The 21228-nt window shown below is 31.9% G+C and overlaps 1 protein-coding gene across 5 annotated transcripts in view; it reads right to left on the bottom strand.

Annotated features, from left to right (window-relative positions):
- Positions 1 to 21228, bottom strand: part of LOC117180358 (ubiquitin-like-conjugating enzyme ATG3) — a 266878-nt gene that overhangs the window by 115292 nt on the left and 130358 nt on the right. For 4 of the 5 annotated variants that reach the window (XR_004468036.1, XM_033372815.1, XM_033372816.1 and 1 more), the window contains one exon: positions 4586 to 4713. Coding sequence is in view for 4 of the 5 variants with exons in the window: in XM_033372815.1 (XP_033228706.1) it covers positions 4586 to 4713 (128 nt within the window). In the remaining variant the exon portion in view is untranslated. Of the gene's footprint in view, positions 1 to 3568; positions 3653 to 4585; positions 4714 to 21228 lie in introns of those variants that run through there. The other variant, XM_033372814.1, reaches the window with a different exon arrangement.

Genomic DNA, 21228 nt, shown 5'->3' with positions numbered 1-21228 from the left:
GATAAAAAATAAAATAGATTAATTTTCATTAAGAAAATTAGTTTTCAATAAAAAAATATACAATTTTCATTCAAGCAAATGAATTTTCAACCAAAAAGATTAATTTTATACCGAAAAACATGAAGTTTTGAAAAAATAAATGAATGTTCAAACAAAATGCTGAATTAATCACCAAGAAGATTAATATTCTATCACAAAATACAACGTTTAAAAAAAAATACAGAAATTTTTAGAAAAATAACTGCATCTGTAAGTGAAGAAGAACAATGTTTAAAAAAACATGAAATAGTTCAATTTTCAGTTAAAAAAATTATTTACGACAAAATATTTCAACAAAATAGTCGAATTTTGAACCCCAGAAGGTATTTTAGTCGCTAATCACGAACAGCGAAAGTATTGAAAATTTAACCAAATCGTTATATTGGGATAAATATCCCGGAACTAATAAAAAATCGACAGGGTGATGCAAACAAGAACTGATTAAGATAACCTGTAAATTCCAGACGTTTCCGCTTTTTTCTAAGATTTCTCAAAACTAGCAAAAATTAACTGGTTCTTGTATGGTTACGTTTTTAAAATTTGTATGTAATCGTAAATAGTGCAATGAAAATATAAAACAATGGTACTTTCTCATTTATTGTAAAAATGCCATTTTGACTGTTATTTAAAAATATAGGTACTTGTGCTTATGTAAGATAGAAATTAAAATACTGCTGTATGCTTCTGTCTTGATTAAATACAAGGTGACAATATAGATCTTGACTTTTCTTCAGTTTCATCATAAACATATATGCAACGAAAAATTTGTCATAACAAAAAATTACATTAAATTTTTGTGAAATAGCATATTTTCTGTGCAATGCAGACAAAAATGTTCAGGATATGCTTTAGCCGTGATGTTCAGAATGAACTTTATTGTCAAATATCGTCAAATTAGGTCTATGGAGAGGGCATCCCAATACGGTACCCGTATTCCCATTTGTAATCGGAGAAGCCCCCCTCGACGAAAAATTGATTAGTAAACAAATATTTTTTTAAAGTTTTTTCTCATTTTTGCTTCAGATTATTCATTACTTTTTGATTTTTCGAATATCGTTATTTTCTACATGTAGTGCTTCATTTTACAAAATTATTATTATTTATTTATTCCTGATTGTCAATTTTCTTGAAGTACCTAAATAATATGAAGTAGTTTATAATGGAAATATCGATGAAAAACTTAAAAACATACAATCTTGCACGCATAGATGTTAGCAATAGGTATACGATTTTCAAGAACGTGAAAAACTTGTCACAGCTGAGATCTATTGAACCATGTCTTTGGGTCTCATCGCTTATGTGCAAATAGTTAGAAAAGTTAAGTGAGGAATAATTTGTAATTCCAGGAAGATCAACAATTCTTATATAAATATTAAAAATTCCTTTATCAGGTTACATTTCTCGGATACTGACTTCATGCCAAAATTTTACCTTTATTCTGATTCACAGTTTATGATACTGACGAAGTACTGAGCATTTTTATTTGTTTCTGTTGATACTGATTCATAAAAGTCCTTTTAACAGAAATATGAGTTAACGAAAAAACCGTTTAAACTAAGGAATAGATTTATTTGCTTACTTGTTGTCAGCCCTGTGCATCTCTCTGTACTTTAGATCTTAACTTGACCCCGCAACTGACCTAAGTTGATTAGTTTTTAATATCTCCAGCGCGGCTCTAGTTGTCCCATCACTCCCTATTTTTTGCATAGAAAGCAATAGGAAAAGATCACTTTTTTAAATTTTTGGTAAACAAAATGTTATTTTCATACAACAAATGATTGAAAGAAAAGAATGTTACTCATTTAACATTTCAAAAAAGTTTTCCACTCATTTTCTATGAATACTAAAGAGAAAGTATTAATTATAAGGTTGTCCAATAATCCTGGCAAATCAGAATATATCTTAGATTTGAATTTCCATAAAAAGCAAAGTATGGTTTTTAAAATTTTTTTTCGAAAACACACTAAATAATATTAATAATAAAATGTAAACAAATTTCCAGAAGAAAACATTGAATTTGAGTTTAAATTTGAGTTTAAACTTAAGTGTTAAATTGAAATAAATTTATATTTGAAAAAATGTTATTTTATAATCAGTGAAGAATATAAAAGAAGATTGCTCTAATTGCTCTCTTTAAAGTTTTATCATTATATCTTTGAAACAAAGATGTTAAAACATAGATTCTATTTATATCTTGAGCATATAATAAAATTATAATTTGTATTTGTTCCCCTGAAAAATCATTTTTGTTTTAAAATTTTACTTAGTCAATAAATTATTTTTAATTTTTTTATATAAATAATAAATATAATATATATTTATTTATATATTTATTTATATTATATAAATATAATTTAATAAATGCATATTAAAGTCAATTTCAATTACATTATATTCAAGCGTTTAAGTACTCGCTAACGCCTAAAATGGTCAGTTTAAATATGGTTTCAACTTTTATACTATAAAAATGTTTTCACGAAATTATTTTTATAATTTATTAATATAAATATTACATAAATCGTTTATAAACATGGTTGTGAAATACTACATAAATAAAATTGATTTACTTTTAATGGGGTTTTTCATGATAATTACATTTCATTGACTGAAAAACTCTTAAAAAGTGGTCTAGTCTCGTGCCCTACAATGCAGGCTGCTTTTTGTGTATATCTCTCACGCCTGTAAGTTACCAAAATTTAACCTCCAAGAAACTCCAGAATTGATGAAAACGGACTTCTATTTTTAGAAAATTTGTTTTAATTACAAAATCTATCTTATTCTAAGTGCACTACTTGTAAGATTATTGCAATTTTCCTTCTGAACATTAGTTTAAATCAATCTCGATCCTTTAGAATTCACTTTTTATGTTAAGTTGCGCATGCTGATTTTCATTTTGGAAAACTCTCATCGCTTGTCAGAACTTCACTTGTCTATCTATCTATCCAAAATAGAAAAGTGAAGAAGCTGGCAATTAGCTGAAAGATTGGAGCAAAGAAATAAGCTTTAAACTAGCTTTTAAATACACTTAAAGCAATAGATAAATACAAATAATAACAATTTTTCCACTCACAATAGATTATGTTTGAAAAATATATTTAAATTTACTTTCTTAGTATTACATCCCTATAGTTACTGTAATGTAGGCATTAAAATACTAGAATAACAGTCTCAACCCTGTAAAATGCAGAAAGCAGTTCCATAAACAACAAATATTCATAATTCACACGATAAATTAGTCCGAAGAAATTTCGTCGAGCGAGTGTTACAGCGGTCATGAGCGCCGTTCGTGTATTGCATTATTCTTTATTCAATTTATGAAAAAAAAACACTTTGTGCTTTAAGGTTTCGAAAGAAAACATCTTGATCTTTAATTTGAGACCAAAAAAAAAAATGTGTCGAAAAAAAAAATTATTTTCAAAAAGGGGTTCAATTTTGCATTAAAATAAAAATGGTTATAACCATTCGATAGATCATGAAAAAAAATCTATCACATACATATAAGACATTTTTTTGTTTAATCCATGCGAAAGCAGCTTAGTGCATTTGGAATGGGGACAAGCAGCAAAAAGTCCGAAAGTTCCTCCTCCCCCACCTCGGTCAGTTTTTATTCAATCTAAAAAATGGTATTCCTGTAAAGTACTAGCCAGTAGCACTACACTTTACTCAACACTTAAAAAATAATACAATTTGCCATAACGTTGTAGTAAAAGTGAGTACTTTTTAACATTGTATGAGAAGAAAATTCTTGTATGTCAGTTTTACGGCGAATTTTATGAATTTGAATTTTATTTAATACAAATTTAAATTAGCATGCTTTGAAATGAAGAAATATTTTTAAAACTAATAAAAATTAAATTTTTTCACACTTTATCGAAAAATTTGTTGTGGGTTTCGGAAATCCAATGATATTTAATGTTTATATACTTTTCTTCGATGCCAAAAACAAAGTTCAAGCTACAAAGGTACCGCTAGTTTTTCAAATGGAAATATATATAATAACCTGAATAAAAAACAATTTTATTCAAAAATTCCTCCAGCGATTTTGTTGTTTTTGGTCTGAAAATAATCGCGAGGAATCACTAAAATGATTTCAGAAGAAAAACAGGAGGTGCAAGCTCTTTGCGTTGAAATCAATTCAAGCCCAACGTGACGACTATTTTTGTTATTTTGACACTTGCATCTTTTTTTTAAATTTTAAACACAATATTTGGGCGAAAGATAATCAGCACAATCACTTTTGCGGATTATTCTCCGCTGAATATCAGGTTGGTGACCAACTTCCAATAGGCTGGGATGACTGACGTGAGATATACTTAGAAAAATGAAAAGAAATCAATCATATCCTGATATCAGGATGTGATTCTTGCTTTTCGCAGTTTTACTAATAACCGTTTGAAGCGGAAAGGAAATAGAGTTGTAACTACTACATATTTCTCTTCGTTTTCTTTTGCGGATATAAATAGGAAGCCTTTTTAAAAAAATAGGCCTATCAATAGTGATTTTACATCATATTTTCATATATACAGGCATTTGAAAATGTACCGACCTGCAAGGATGTACGGATGCCATAGGTGGTCCAGGAATGTGTGGATGTGTCTCCATAGTAACAGTTTTTCTTGCATGGTCTTGACTCACATCTTCGTACATTTCGTCTACACTGAGTGGCTGCCGGTTCTAAAAATATTTTTTGAAATATAAAAGTTGTATGAGATAAAATTGGTATAAATAAAAGGGCGCAGCAAGATAATCATGGTTATGCTGCTCCAATCTAGGTTCAGCCCATATTTTGGAAATTAAGCACTGCCACATCAGTTTTCTGTTTATTGTACCAGCAAAAGACGAACTGGAAACTAGCCGCAGATGAGTTTATGGTAAGTACTTTAAATACCGCAAGAGTCTGAACTGCCTACTTTTGCGTATGCACACGTTTAACGGGATATTGTTTGTAACAAATAATGGGAAGTATGGGAACTTTTGAAAATTTCCAGTAAATCTATAAATGACTGATTTCCGGAAATTTAAGGTATCAAAAAATTTCCAAACTTTTCGGTAATTTATACATCATTTATGGTAACTTAATGCTTCGGACAGCGGCTACGCAAAGTGATTTTTTTCTAGGTGCGTAAGATCAGCAATTAGAAATAGTATATTGTGCTAGAATTGGGAAAAAGGGAGATGTAGGAGTGCCAGAGGCGAGTTGAAGGTGAGTCCGAAAAACCCCAAGTTGAGCAGATGGCAAGTTCTGTAGACTTTAAAGGGGTTATACATGTAACTGCCTACTTTCTGTGTCTGTTTGTACGGTGAAGTGTAGACCCCCCCCCCCCCCCCCCCCCCCCCCCCCCCCGCCCAAATACAAAATTAAAAAATGTTATATCATGAAACGTTTGGTGGTCGCTAGAGAGGGTTTGTTAGTAAACAGCCATCGTTTAGTTATTATTATTATTCAAAACTTTTACTCGACTGAACCCAAATTGCATCTGTTCATTTTTCCCCAAACACCCGACCAGTAGTCAGTCATATCTTCCAATTGAGGGACTTCGGTGTCTTGCTGGTTATTTAGATTTACTCGCAGTTCCCGATAGAATCTTCCTTCACCAGTCTGAAAGTTTCAATTTTGTTACCTTCATGCACTACTTTTCTTGTACCGACGCAGTCTGGTAGTAAGAATGATAATGTCTCGATGTGCCGAGGGTGGATGATTTTAGTAACATGGTTTATCAGCTTTCTGGTTCTATTTGCTTTTTATATTGAGTTAATCGATCCAATTTGCACCTTACTTTTCTGACATCCATATCCAACCTGATCTTCTATGGTGGATCTCGATCCCTTGTTGGGACACAACTGCATTTGCAGGCCTAGTTTTCCAGCCCAACGTTCTAACGGTTGACGCAACTGCACAGTATACAAGAGTTTGCACCTCTAACGCAGTTTGTGCTACGTTCAAATACGTATGTAAAACGTTGCTGTCGAGATGTGCTATTAGTGCACGCAGATCATTTTTAATGTTTATTTTAGGCAGAGAATGCCTTAGTGTTGGTTCTACATATCTGAACTCTAGTAAAGCATGGCCAAAATTTCTTTCAAAGTCCTGTAGTTTTTCTGGAATTTCCCTATCCACATCATCGTTATTGATATCCATCGCAGCTATTTCAACAGCCGAAAGAAGTCTGTTTACAGATATTGAGCGTTTTTCATCTGCCAGATTCTGCTCATTTTAACGCGGCTTCCTCTAATTGATGTTCATTGCCATCGTTTTTCCATGGCAAACTAACCTGTCGTTTAATCTCCATTGTTCGATCTTCTGTCAGGTGTAGATTAGTTCTAATGTCCTTCACCTTAGCGATAAGATTTCTTCGTGCGACTTTCTGTATATTAGGATACTTTGCAGCAAATTTTGTTCTTAAATTGTATCTTTTTTCCATTTTCGTTTCAAACTTCGCACTTTCGTAATAGAGACGCACCAATTCCTCTTTTACTGTGGTATCTCAATTGATGCTCTCCCACGGTATTTCTGTCGAGGTGGTTGGCTGCAAATAGCTAACGCTAGCCAAAGCATCCTCAGTAGGCACAGTTGATGTTTCACTGTTTACCGTTTGTCGCAGATGTTCTTGCTGGCCAGCTGTTTGATTAATGAGATTTGCCTGACCATCTCGCAACTCACCATCCCCACCGCCCAGCTGTGGCTCCAGGAGCACCCCGATGATCTTCCGGAAGCGTCATTCATTTAAATATCTTTAATATGCTCTCCATTATCATTTTGGATTTGGTGTTCTGCTTAGTCCCTCTCCTCTTCGTTATCAGCCTATTTGGCATGGGAAACCCTGTCAGTAGCAATGCTACCCCCAACATAGTCTTCAAAGTCATGAGAGAAAAGTGTACAGTGGGAATTAACGAAAAAGACCATTTTTTAACCAAATTGTTTAAACCCCAATAAAAGAGACGGATTCAAAAAATAATATTAATATTATACCTGAAAAGACAAGTTTTCAGCAAAAAAATTTATTTTCAACCAAATACTTTATTTTTCAACCAAATTCTTGAATTTTTAAGTCCAAAAGACAAGTTTTCTCTAAAAGAGTAGAATTTTCAATACGTAAATATGCATTTTCAACTAAACACTTTAGTTACAAAGAATGCATAAAGCTTTGGACACGTTCACTGTTTCATAGAAGCATATAACTATTTTCTGAAAATTTTGATTATTTTCTTGAAAATTAATTATTTTATTAGAAAGTGATCATTTTTATTGAATATTCATCTGTCTTGGATAAAAATTAACATTTTCATTAAAAATGTTGCAAATATTATTATTGTACTCTTAGTGTTCTTTTTTTGTAAAGAATTCTACTATTATATGTTTCGTTAAAACTTGTACTTTCTGGTTTAAAAATCAACATGTTTCTGAAGATTCGTCCTTTTTAGTTGAATTTGACAATTTTTTAGATGAAGTAAAAGTATTGTTTGCCTGAAATATAAATTATATCATAGTTTTCACTAAAGATTAATCTCTTTCATTAAAACTATTTAATTTAGGAAAATTGAAGTTCTTTGTTGACAATTAATTCATTCTGTTCAAAATTCATCTCTTTAGTTAAAGAATATAATTTTCGGAAAATTTCTTTTTTGTTATCTTGAACAATTATTTTATTTAACTGAATAGTTAACTGTTTGAATTGCTGAAAATTCGCCTGCTTTGGTTGAACTCAAAATCTTGGTATTTTTAATTAAGGTCGCTTAATCTTTTCTAGGACTTTATTTTTAAAATCAAAAATACAAGTTTATCAGGTGAATTCACCTGATTTGGCTCACTGCGACTTCTTCCTAATCGCTCGACTCAAGAAGCCACTCGTCAGAATGCGTTACAGCACCCGAGATGAGGTCATGGAAAAATCGAAGATGGCTCTGATGTCTATAACGCAAACCGATTATAAAAAATGTTTCGAGGAATAGATCAAGCGCTGGCATAAGTGCGTTGCAGTCGATGGGGAGTACTTTGAATGGGACAATATCGATTATGATGAATGAACTTGTATTTTTGATTTTAAAAATAAAGTCCTAAAACTTTTTGTTCAAGGTGGTATATTACTTGAACTACTTGGTTGAAAGTTGAACTATTTTACTAAAGATTTTTTTTCCAGATTTCTTTCTATGCTTGAAAATTTAATTTTTTTTTTTAAATTAGTTTTTCAACTGACAATGCAACCATTTTTTGAAAATTCATGTATCTCGTTGACATTTTGTCTTTTTGTCGAAGTTAACTGTTTTTGATGTAACATTAAATCTTTTTCGGTTTGAATATCGAGTATTACTGTTTTTCTTGAGAATTTATATTTTATGGTTTAAAATTCCACTGATTTGTTAAAAGGTGAACTACTTTGTAAAAAATTCATGTCTGTAGCTAAAATTAATTTATTTTGTTGATATTTTTTTCTTGGTTGATAACAAAGAACTCGCAGAAATTGTACAAAAATTGAATACCTGATATGTTGGAAAAACCTAGTTGGAGAAAGTTCCGGGATCAAGAAAAAATGGTTTGCAAAATAAATTAAAAAGGTTTTTGTTTTCAAATGTGAAATTTTTGAATTCGGTTGATAAAAGATTTAAGGTTAAAAATGTTACAAGTTGAATAGTCTAGTGTTTGAATATTAATGGTCAGGAAAAATAAAAAAAATTGGCCATTTAAAAGGCCTGTAAACGGGACCAGTTTGCATTCAAACGCTTAATAATGTACACGTATTTTTAAACAGTTTAAAAATCCCCAAGAAGCTGTGAAATATTATTTTAAAATGTTTCAAAATCTACGAGTTGTTATCTGTTGTCAGTTGGGACCCAAAAATCCCAGAGTCAATTTCGTAGGAAAAATCCGGCAGGGAATAACACTGCTACTAAGTACCACGCCACCCACGCTCAGCCACGATCACTTCACCACCATTCCACCTCACTTGGTCAAGCTGACCACCACACGTATTTACCGCCACGATACACGTGTCAAAACACGGAGGCCTCCATCTTGCACGGGCCGGCGATTCACCTACCGGAACGCTGGTGCGACTCACAAGGATGAGTCCCAAAACTATAGCTAGAGAGTGCAGCACGTACCAGACTAAGATTTTGGCGGCAGAAGAATGAAACTAGGAAGGCTGTGGAGGACAGAATTCAGTTTCGTGCCGGCAATCGACGAGTTCGGAGATTGAGTAGAAAAGACGCCAACCGTATTAGAGGGACAAGTCCTGTTTATTAACCAAGGCATTGAATATAGGAAGGGACTTCGGGCCTTTAAGGACAAGGTAGGCGTCCGGCTTTCTCCCTTTAGGAATGTGTTTCCTTTGTTTTCTTGTGGACTGAGATTACATTTTTTTTTCAGAAATTTGTGTGTGAATTTTGTATGGAGAAAAATTTTTAATGTTACTAGAGTAAAGCAGAGCTTCGAGTTTTCAGTAATTGTAAGAGTATTATTCGTGTACTTTTGGAAGAAATTATGCAATACGAAAGACCTTTACTAAATAATTATAAGCCTGTTTGTGTTCTTTGGAAGAATTAATTGAATATGAAAGACTTTCATTGAAAATTTTAGAATGTAAGCTTATTTAGTGTTTCCTTTGTGTCGTTGTGGTTGATGATACAACTTTCGCGCATGAAAAGTTAATTGTCTCATGTTAGCGTGGTTTAGGCTGTGACCCCCTTCTTTGTTTTTAATTAATTAAATCGTGATTTTACTCTTTAATGTAATAAATTATTATTTACACCTATTATAAAATCTAAATGAAATGAGTCTGTAGCTTCTTTCACCCCCACGGAATCCCTCTATCCTGAGCGGGACGAAATTTCGGGCTTATTTCTGTGGAACCAATTATGGTAGAGTCTTTTTCTTAAATTATTATTCTAAAGTTTTGAGCGTATGTCTTCTCTTTTGAAAGACACTGGATTAGTGAAATCAAATGAAACCTAAGAGATGATTTTTCAGCTGTAATAATTAAATTGTTCGTTAAAAAAATTCATTTTTAACCCAAAAAATACAATTTTTAACAAAATAGTTATTTTTTTAACCACAGAAGTGAATTCTCTACTTAAGAAATAATTCTCAACAAAATATTTAAATATTTTTAACAAAAAGGTTATTTTCAATGAAATAATTAATCTTTTGTACAAAGGTCAATCTTCAAAAAATACTTAATTTTTTCACAAAAAGATGAATTATCAGCTGAAATAATGTAACTTTTACTTAGAAAAATTAATAGTTAACGATGAAATTAATTTTTAACAAAACAGATGAATTTTTAGCTAAATACTTCAAATATCAACCAAAATGATGCTTTTCAGCCAAATAGTTGAGTTTTAAACTAAAGCAGAAAAACAAAATTGTCAACAAAATAGTTAATTTTTTAATGAAATAAGTGTATTTTGAACTGAAATAATTAGATTTCTAATAACTAAATTAATTTCTCACCATATAGTTAAACTTTCAACCAGAAAACAATTACTTTTCAAGGACTTGGTTGACTTTTTCCTCGCACTTTTTTTCACTAGTTATTTCTTGCCGCCAATGAACCAAAAAATTGGGTACTTTGAAGTGTGTTTTTTAATTGTGAATCTTCTTCATGTTCATTAACCTTAAAATTATTTATGAAAAAATAGATTTTTTTCGACCTTAAATAAAAATAATTAAATTTTGACACGAAGAGATGAACCTGTTAACTGGAATAATTAATTCATAGCTTGAAAATATAACTAAAGAATGACCGAATTTTTCCACTAGAGTTTTCAAAAATAAATATATAAATTTTTAACAAAATAGATCAACTGATTAATTTCAGATCACATGAAATATAAAAATTAAAAACACGTTAGAAGGTCGACAGCCTATGTGCAATCGACAAGAGTGTGTGCATAAACAAGCTCAGTTCGTATAATTTCCTCTTCGTTCGCTTTTCAAGTTGGTTGTGACTCTCTGGTGCAATTTCAAACGACAATGAAATACAAAAATTGAAAAATATATTTTCCCACATCAACCAAATTAGACAACATTCTTATATATTCTGTCAAATTCCCTTGAATTTGTTTTGAATTTTCTATCACTCTGTAGAATGCTCCTGAATTCTGAAAAATTCTCTTGAATTCAGCAGAATTTTCGAAAAATAAGGAGAATTCTCTTGACTTAGTTAGAATTCTTTTAAATTATGTAAAATTCTATTCGATTTAGTAGAATTCTCTTAGGTTTGAGAGATTTCTATTGGAATTACTTCGGACTCACTTCGGATGACTTTCCTATTACCCATAAGTTTTCAAATCAGACCTAAGGGGGGCGGGAGTCAAACAGAATTTCCAGATAAATGTCAAAAATAATCATTTTCAAAGTATCAGAGTTCCGACACAAAGTTTTCATTGATTTTCTGATAACTGAAGTTACTTTCAAACCCTTCTGATAGGCCCTTATTATGCGCAAGTTTTAAAATTAGACCTAGGAGTGGATTTAAGAAGAATTTTCAGATTACATTTCTGACTCTTGGCATCACTTACGACAACCTTTCTGATGGACCCCTATCTGTAAGAAAAGCAATAAAAATTATTTGGGGACTTTGGTACTTTGAAAATTCTCTTTTTCGACATTTATGTAGAAATTCATTTCAAAACCAACCTTGGGTCTAATTTGAAAACTTGTGGATAATGGGGGTGCATCAGGAGGGTTATCGAAAGTGGTAACAATAGTCAGAAATGCATTTTAATTTTGTTGGGGACTTTAATACTTTTAAAATGGTCATTTTTCACATTTATCTGGAAATTCCTTTTAAAACCACCCCAAGGTCTAATTTAAAAACTTGTGGATAATAAGGGTCATCTGGAGGACTGTCGAAAGTAATTGCAATAATCAGGAAATCAAAAGAAAATTTGTTTGGGACTCTGATACCTTGAAAATTGTCATTTTTAACACTTGGCTGGAAATTCTTTTTGAAACCACCCCTAAATCTTATTCGAAAACTTGGGGGTAATAGGGGTGAATTGCGAGGGTTATCCGAAGTTGTGCCAATAGTCAGAAATAAATTTTTATTTTTTTCTCAGATTTTGATACTGTGAAAATTCTCATTTTTGACATTTATCTGGAAATTATTTATGAAACCACCCCTCAGGTGGTTCGAAATTAAACTCTTTGTAACTCGAAAGCTATCAATTTTTTTACTTTTCGCGTAAATTGAGTTTGATCAATCGAGACTATGAGAGCTACGATATTACAAAGTTTGATCAAAATCGATTGGAAATCACTTTGTGTGCATTTTATGTTTTTTCATCATTGGGGTTATGTTTGCAGTAAAAAATGCACCAGAAAAAATATTTGGTAATTTTTAATACATGCGTACATTTCCGTGCAAAAGTTTTAGACCACCTCGTTTTTTATGACTAAATAAATTCTCTTACTTTTAATTATACCAGAGCTACAAAAATTACTCTTTAAAATGTTGATTGTTTTCGAAATTCTGTATAAAATATGCCCAGGGTAAAGTCGATTTGTCTAGTTTTTAAGTAGATATTCCAAAAATGGAGTAAATTTCAATCTTTTCTTAAATTTTCAATAACTTCCGAAATAGTCAATATTTTTCAAATGTTTTTAGCTCATTTTGAAGCTTTTTTCACCGTATCAAAACAGCTTATGAGTATAATTTGTAATTTTTTTTTAATTGCAAGAACTTGAAGTTGTAACAAAAAAGTTGGAAAAATTGCAATATTATTTTTGGTAGCAAAAATATTTTTGTAAATATATGAAACATATTTATACTCGTAATCTGCTGGGATATAGTGACGATTTTAATCAAATAATAAAAAAATTTATTATTCTCTAAAAATGTTATATTTAATATTTACAGTGAGAGAATTTTTATAACAACCCATATATATTTAAAAATAAATAATTGAATTGTTAATTACTCAGTAAATATGGACTCTAGCCTATTTTTTATTATTATTATTTTCGACGCCATTTTTGTTGTTGTCTTGGGAACTGTTCAGAAATCGAAAACCTATCTATGAGTGCGAGTAGGTGGTCGCTAGTGGTGAGCTCGAAAACGATTTATCAGATCGGTTCTTATCTATTCGCTTCTAGTTGTAATGAAGTTACAAGCACCCCACTATCAGATGGCCCTGCGGGCCCAAAGAAGGAGTGGGGAATAACACCCCGCGTCCTTATTAGCGCAATCTTGCTCCGCCGGTCATTAGTCTTGTGTTACCGGCCCATCAAGTTAGTCTTGTGCTCTCAAGGCCCCGATAGGTAACGTTCCGATTCCAATCCCTTTAAGATTTCCAACGAAGCCGTCATCGCTTTACACCCCATCACTAGAGAACCAACACCGCCACGCCTCCAGTACCTTGGTTGTATTGCCCGGGTGCCCTGTCTAATAGCTTGCCCGCTCTCGGCTTTACCTCCCGGTTCGGGCTTTTGGGGAAAAACTCACTTTTTCTACCTTCTGTAAGTTTGGTTTAATAAACCCTTTTATATTTAAATAATTGGTCCATTATTGACTTCACCCGTTTTCTCGACTTCCAAATCCTTCCCCCCATCCTTTAATTTGCGAGATCCCTCACATATTTCGTAACCGTAAGAAAAAATAAACAGCTGAGGAGTGCGCGAGGAGCTGACTCGACCATCATTTCGCTCCCTGGCCCTCGAATCTTGAACCAAATAGATGAATTTTAAACACAAAATATTTTATTTTCCATCAAAAGAACCGAAGAACAAGAAATTTACACGAAAATACAAGAATTTTTAACCAAAAAACTGCCCCCTTTTACCTAAAAAATTGAAATTTGTAGCCAAAAAAATATTTATTTTCAACCAAAAAAAAAAAAAAAACGCAGATTCTACAAAACGATTGAATTAAAAAATAAGTTCATTTACAACTAAATTGCTGAATTGTCAACTCAATAATAATTTTAAAACATTTGGATTTAACAAAAAACAATTTACACAATAGTTCAATCCTCAACTCAAATGCTTAATTTTCAATGAAAGACTTCATTTTTACCCAATAGATTTATTTTCAACCAAAACACAAAATTTTCTAAAAAATACATCAATTTTCAACATAACACTATAATATTGAACCAAATTGTTCACTGTGTTCATGTTTTTTCATTGCTGAAAATCATTAAAATGAATGATTAATTTTTGAAATCAGTTATATATGTGCGCCATTGGTGTAGAGAATTTTGAATTTAAAAAATGCTGTAGGAAAAATATTTAAAAATTTTGTTTTTGTGAAATTGTTTTTGAAAAATTTTACTAGAAAAAGTGCGGGTAGACTGTTATATATGTCCGATAAAACGTTGGTGGGGCAACAGCCCAATATCCAATTCCACCATGGTCAATAAAGAATGAAAATAATCCAGAGAAAAAACGCCTTAATCGTACTCCTTGTAGCAGGATTGAGTAAGTGAAGGGTTCAAAATAGAATGTTTTACTACGTGGTTAGGCCACACTTGAATCCGTAGTAGTAAAAACCGAGACGCTCACCTGAGTGCATGTGCCGGTTTTTAGTCAGCCCGTAAAACCCCTGCGCTAGTCGGTAAAGAGGGGAAAAGAAATAAAGAAAGTCGAATGCGTTTAAGATCAGGTAAAATTAAAATAATTCCGAAAATTGCAAATCCGATGGAAAAGGTCGAAGAAAGTAATGAAAATATGCTAGCAGAAGAAATAATAAACGAGGAAGAAAGTGCGTAAGCGCTAATGACTCATGAAAATACAGATAGTCAATCAGTAGAAAGAGAGAATGAAAGACCGGAAATAGGCAGAAATTTTGAATTGGTAACGGTTAGAAAAGAATCAAACTGCAGGGAGGGGCAACACAGATAAATAAAACTAAAGTTGCAATCCCGAAAACGAGGACAAAAACACAAACGCGTACAGAAAGTACACCATATTCACACAGACAAAACCGACCTATACATATAAACATAGGTGATTTACTATCCCCCAAAACTGAAAACACGTTGGGAAATTGGAAAATGGAAGATGAAAATACTATGAATCTAGAAAATAGTGATCTAGAAACGAATAGGACAGACAGAGAAATAGAAAGAAAAAGGAAAGAACTAGAAAAATTAGACAGAGAAAAAGAACGAACAGAATCAAGTCGGTTACAACGAGAAAAAAAACTCTGAGAAAAGAGAAAGAAAGAATAGATAGAGAAAGAGCAGAGAGAGAGAGCAAGAATTGGTCGCGACAACTTTTGAATATGAATAGAGACACAAGAAAAAGAAAACGCGAAAATTAGTGATAAAACGTTCGAAATTGATTCTTTTGTGGATAATAATAATGAATTTTGGAATGAGACACAAGAATTAATATATTTTGAATAAGATAAAAGAGATAGAATAAAAATTAAAGAAATAACGGACGAGATTAAAAATTTTTATGATAAAATGGATAGAATTTTAAATTCAAGCCAAAATTTATTTGTTAAGAGTGATAAGTCGAGAAATGTGCAAAATACGGTTCATTTCGAAGAAACAAAATTAGATTTTAATGATCAAAGGTACTCGTTAGCAGTTGCACGGAGCAAAATAACAACAAATAGGGGTTGCGGTCAAGGGGCCAAATACTCATTACCGAGACCGGTAAAAAGGCAATCAATTATACGAAAATCGAACTTGCCTCAATAAAAAAGAGAAACGCAAAGTACAATGGATAGGAGTAGATGGACCGATATGGAAAGAGAAAATATAAGTGAAAATAATATGAATGAAATACCAGCAACTCTTTTTTTCATTCGGAATGATTCAGCTCTTTTCCAAATAATGTCAAATTGGCCCATTAAATTTAAAAACAACACAGGGACATTTGAGAAAATTTAGATCCTGTTTTCGAAGACGAAGCATTATGTTGGTATCGAGTCAATAAAAATAATGGGCAACATTTAGATCAATTCATTGAAGATTTTAAAGAAACTTATTTAAATGACAGATATACGAAAATAATCAATAATAAAAAAAAATTTTGTAACCAAAAAAAAAGACTATGATATTCATGCTTTTGTAACAGAAGTTAAACAATTATTTGAAAGAGTAATGCCACTCCCTAGCCTGGAATAGCAATTAAGGAACACTTATGAGAAATTAAGAATTGAATATAAACTTTATTTTTCAAGAAATACTTTTTTCATAATTGTCAGACTTAGAAATTTTAGGGCGAGAATGGTAAACAGAATTGGCAAAATCTAAAATTAGAGGTGAACAACTAAGTATTTTAGATCAAGATCACGTTAAAATTGATAAGAATAAAAAAGATACAGAAAATAATCAGAGCAACAAAAGTATGATCAAAATCAGCAAAGACAATTTAGGCCGAGGTATCTAAACCAACAAAACATGCAATAATACAAACCAAGTTTATCAAATGGAAATTCAAAAATTTGTAATCCAAGATTTCAAAATAATAATTATGTAAATTTTACAAATAATCAAATATACCCAGGTAATCAGAGGTTCATGCATAATAACAGTAATTTCAGAAATCAAAACACGGCTTGCGAAGTATTATTGAATTGAATAAGTCAGCTGTTAGGGAAAACACAGACACAACAAACGAGTAATTCTCCGAAAATACCAGCCCTTTTATATAATGCGGAAGAGAATAATATTAAGTCAGAAGACAAAAAAGAAAATAAAGGACAAAGTAAAAATTCCAAAAACTCAAATAACGAATATTTTAGGGAGAATAAAAAAGGCGAAGTGAATCCAAGTCGGCAGGATTTTATGGATATAAATTTAGAAAACCAAAATTTTCATTATAGATCACGAGAACCCATTGCATGCTACAACTGTGGAAAAATATGCCATTTTCAACGTGATTGTTGGTATACTTTTAATCAGGGAAATGCAAACGGTCACTATTAAAGTCGGAAAATGGCAGACAAAAGCAGAGACTGCCAGAATTACCTGTCACAGACACAAGCGACTCGAACGAAACAAGACACACAAACAATAAACGGTGAAAATTTTGTTATATCTTTTGCAAGTAGAGGTCTGTATGGAGCAGAACGTAAATATTTTGCTTCAGAAAAAGAATGTTTAGCAGTAGTTTGGGCGATTAGAAAATGTAGACCACACTTGGAAGGTTATTCTTTTAAAGTTATCACAGATCATATTGCATTGAAATGGTCGCACAATTTAAAAAACCCAACAGGTAGATTAGCAAGACGTGTTTTAAAATTATTAGAGTACGATTACGAAATTATGCACAGAAAGGGAAGTTTAAACCATGTCCCAGATGCGTTATCAAGGTCCAATGAAAATGAAATAAAAGTTTCTAGTATTTTATCAAGTGTTGCAGAAAATAAAGAAAAAGATTTTAAAGAAATCGAGGACAATTAGTATACAAGTAAAATCGTACATATTAAAAATAAACCAGAAGAAAATCCAAACTGGAGAATACGCAACAACCAATTATATTTCTATAGAATCGACCCTTTAAAATCAAGCTAAAATCTAGATAGCAACCCGTGGAAATTAACAATACCAAAAGAACTAAGGGAACAAGTGTTAATTGAAAATCATGACAATAAACAAGCAGGTCACTTAGCTATGGAAAAAACGTATGCAAAACTTTCCGAAAATTATTTTTGGCCCGGAATGTATTCTGAAACTCTTAAGTATGTAAAAGAATGTGATATTTGTGAAAGAATAAAACCAAACGTAAACAATCAGATAGGTTTCATGGGAAAGCGAATAATCGAAGAACCATGGACAGTGGTGGCATCTGATATGATGGGCCAATGACAAAATTGAAAAATCAATACATTTTGGTATTTGTGGATATGTTTACAAAATGGGTAGAAATAATCCCAGTAAAAAATAAATTATCGTCAACAATTGAAAAAGAATTTCATAAATGTATAATTTCGAAATGGGGAATGCCTAGAATATTATTCACATACAACGGAAAAGAATACGTAAGCAAATCGATAATTAATTTAACAAAAACATTCGATATTAGACGTTCGACTACTCCTAAATATCATGCACAGGCAAATCCTTCTGAAAGGTGTGATAGGTAAATTAAAACGGCAATTAAGGCATATTTAGAAAAGGACCATAAGACATGGTATCAAAATTTAGATGATTTGCAATTTGCTTTAAATACAATTAAACATTCTTCTACAGGTATAATGCAAACATTACAAATAATTAGAGAAAAGGTAATTAAAAATTTAGATATCGCAAATGAAACGCAATCTAAATATGACAATCTTAGACGTAGGCCCATAAGTTTTGAAATTGGCGAACAAGTTCTAAAAAGCAATAAAACATTGTCGAATAAAGCTGAAGGAATAGCTCAGAAATTGAATAAAAATTTCGAAAGACCATTTTTCATTCAAGCGAAAATTTCACCAACAATTTACGAAATAAAAACAAAGATGGGGAAATCACCAGGTTACTGGAATGTTAAAGATATTAAAAAATTTAATAGTAAAAAATAGAGTAAAATTTGAATTTTTTTCTTTGGAATGGCATACATGTTAATGATTTGATTTTTACACGACTGACACAAGAAGTCAACCTTCGATATATGAAACACCGGAGGCAAAAAGGATAAGGAGAGAAGAAGAAGACAGAAAAAGGAGGGAGAAGCCGAAAGAGAGAATGAACAAAAAAATTAATAAGCTTCGTCAATGAAAATTGTTGGAGGAGAGAGTGAAGATGTTTGACGAATTTGGATCAAGAAGAGGAGATTCAAGAATTCAAAAACTTGCAGAGGAAAAACGACTTTTTTATAATATGCCAATAATGAAAGTGATAAGAAATGTATTAAGAGAGAGAAAACGAAAAGAAGAGAAGGAAATGAGGAGACAAAAAGATGAAAAAGCAGCAAAATTATAATAAATATCAAACAATCAAAATCCAACAAGAGAAAGGAAGGGAAGAAAAAGAAATAGAAGAAATGAAAAGGCTACTAAATTATAGGCATAAAAGATATATAAAGGATGCGACAAGAACGAGAAGAGAAGAACTGTTAGAGAAAGAGAGAATAAGAAGAAAGGAAGAACGGATGGAGAAAGTAAGATGAAGGAAGGAAATGAAAAAGCTCTGAAGAAGGCCGAGGAGAATGAAAAAGAGCTACAGCCGATTCAAGAAGAGAAGGAAAGCTCATCGACAGATTGGGACACAGAAGTTTAAATTCAAAATAAAACTTTTTATACTTCTACATACACAACAGAACAATTCATTAAAACCCTTCACGAACACAACAGTCGAGGATATTCTTAAAATAATTTAATTGAAAATATTTCTCTCTTGTCCTTAAATCAAAATTATATTTATAAAAAGAATTAAAGTTGGTAGAGTCAATACAATAAAGATAAATACGGCTATAAGAATCCAAGATAGAATTTCGATTTAAAAATATTTAAAAAATAAAATAAAAGAAATAGAATGTAGATAAAAGTTACTTTACAGCAAAGAAGAACCAAAGAATGCAGAACGTCAGAAGAAGACACTAAGCTGAAAGAAGAACAATAAAAATAAAAATTTAATTAAGAATTTTGAAGAAATAGTTCAAATGAAGACATAAATTTTTACTTATTATAAATAAGATAAGGAAAAAGAAGAATTGAGAGAAAAATACAATTTCATTTATTTTTATTTTGTTGAGAAGTAGGATTTCTTTTGATTTGTTTCAGGAAAAGAAAAGGATGAAAGACGTCGAGATGTGGAGTTGTCGTCATTGTGGGAGGATGGTTCCAGTTAAACTTTACATCTTCCACGATACAGAGGAAATAGCACAAAAACAGGATAAGGAAATAGAAAAGAAATCTGAAAAACAGACTAATGAAAAAGATGATTCCTATATACAAATAGACGTGGCAGAAGAAAGCGAGTTTTTATTCAATATGGAAGTAGAAAGAGGCGAGGCAATCTCAAAAAAAATTAATTAATAAACCTCGTCTGAACAGAGGGGGGAGGTTGTAACGAAGTTACAAGCACCCCGGTATCATACGGCTCTGCGGGCCCAGGAGAAGGAGTGGGGAACAACACCCCCAGTTCTTATTAGCGCAATCTTGTCCCGCAGGTCATTAGTCTTGTGCTACCTTCCTATCAAGTTATTCATGCGCTCTCTGCGCCCCGATACAGTAACGTTCCGGTTCCAATCCCTTTACGGTCTCAATGACGCCTTCATCACTTTGCACCCCATCACTAGAGGACCAACACCGCCACGCCTCCAGTACCTTGGTTGTATTGCCCGAGTGCCCTGTCTAATAGCTTGCCCGCTCTCGGCTTTACCGCCTGGTTCGGGCTTTTGGGGAAAAACTCACTTTTTCTACCTTCTGTAAGTTTGGTTTAATAAACCTTTTTATATTTAAATAATTGGTCCATTATTGACTTCACCCGTTTTCTCGACTTCCAAATCCTTCCCATCCTTTAATTTGCGAGATCCCTCACATATTTCGTAACCGTAAGAAAAAATAAACAGCTGAGGAGTGCGTGAGGAGCTGACTCGACCATCATTTCACTCCCTGGCCCTCGAATCTTGAACCAAATAGATGAATTTTAAACACAAAATATTTTATTTTCCATCAAAAGAACCGAAGAACAAGAAATTTACACGAAAACACAAGAATTTTTAACCAAAAAACTGCCCCCTTTTACCTAAAAAATTGAAATTTGTAGCCAAAAAAATATTTATTTTCAACAAAAAAAAAAACGCAGATTCTACAAAACGATTGAATTAAAAAATAAGTTCATTTACAACTAAATTGCTGAATTTTCAACTCAATAATAATTTAAAAACATTTGGATTTAACAAAAAACAATTTACACAATAGTTCAATCCTCAACTAAAATGCTTAATTTTCAATGAAAGACTTCATTTTTACCCAATAGATTTATTTTCAACCAAAACACAAAATTTTCTAAAAAATACATCAATTTTCAACATAACACTATAATATTGAACCAAATTATTCACTGTGTTCATGTTTTTTCATTGCTGAAAATTTTCAACTAAAGAGTTGAATTTTCAAGATTTATTTAAGGTATATACCAGGTGTATACATATGAAACCGGTATTTTTTCAAGAAAAAAACACATTTATTTCAAGAGATAGTGCCCCATCGATGCAAATAAGTGGTAGTCGGATGGAGCCAAGTCTGGAGAGTAAGCGGGGTGGGGTAGCGGTTGCCAGCTGTACGACTCAACCAATTCCCG

Source organism: Belonocnema kinseyi, chromosome 9 (assembly GCF_010883055.1).
Source record: "Belonocnema kinseyi isolate 2016_QV_RU_SX_M_011 chromosome 9, B_treatae_v1, whole genome shotgun sequence".
Lineage (NCBI taxonomy): Eukaryota > Metazoa > Arthropoda > Insecta > Hymenoptera > Cynipidae > Belonocnema > Belonocnema kinseyi.
The sequence above is the reverse complement of the archived record's forward strand: the minus strand, read 5'-3'. Positions and strand labels throughout refer to the sequence as shown.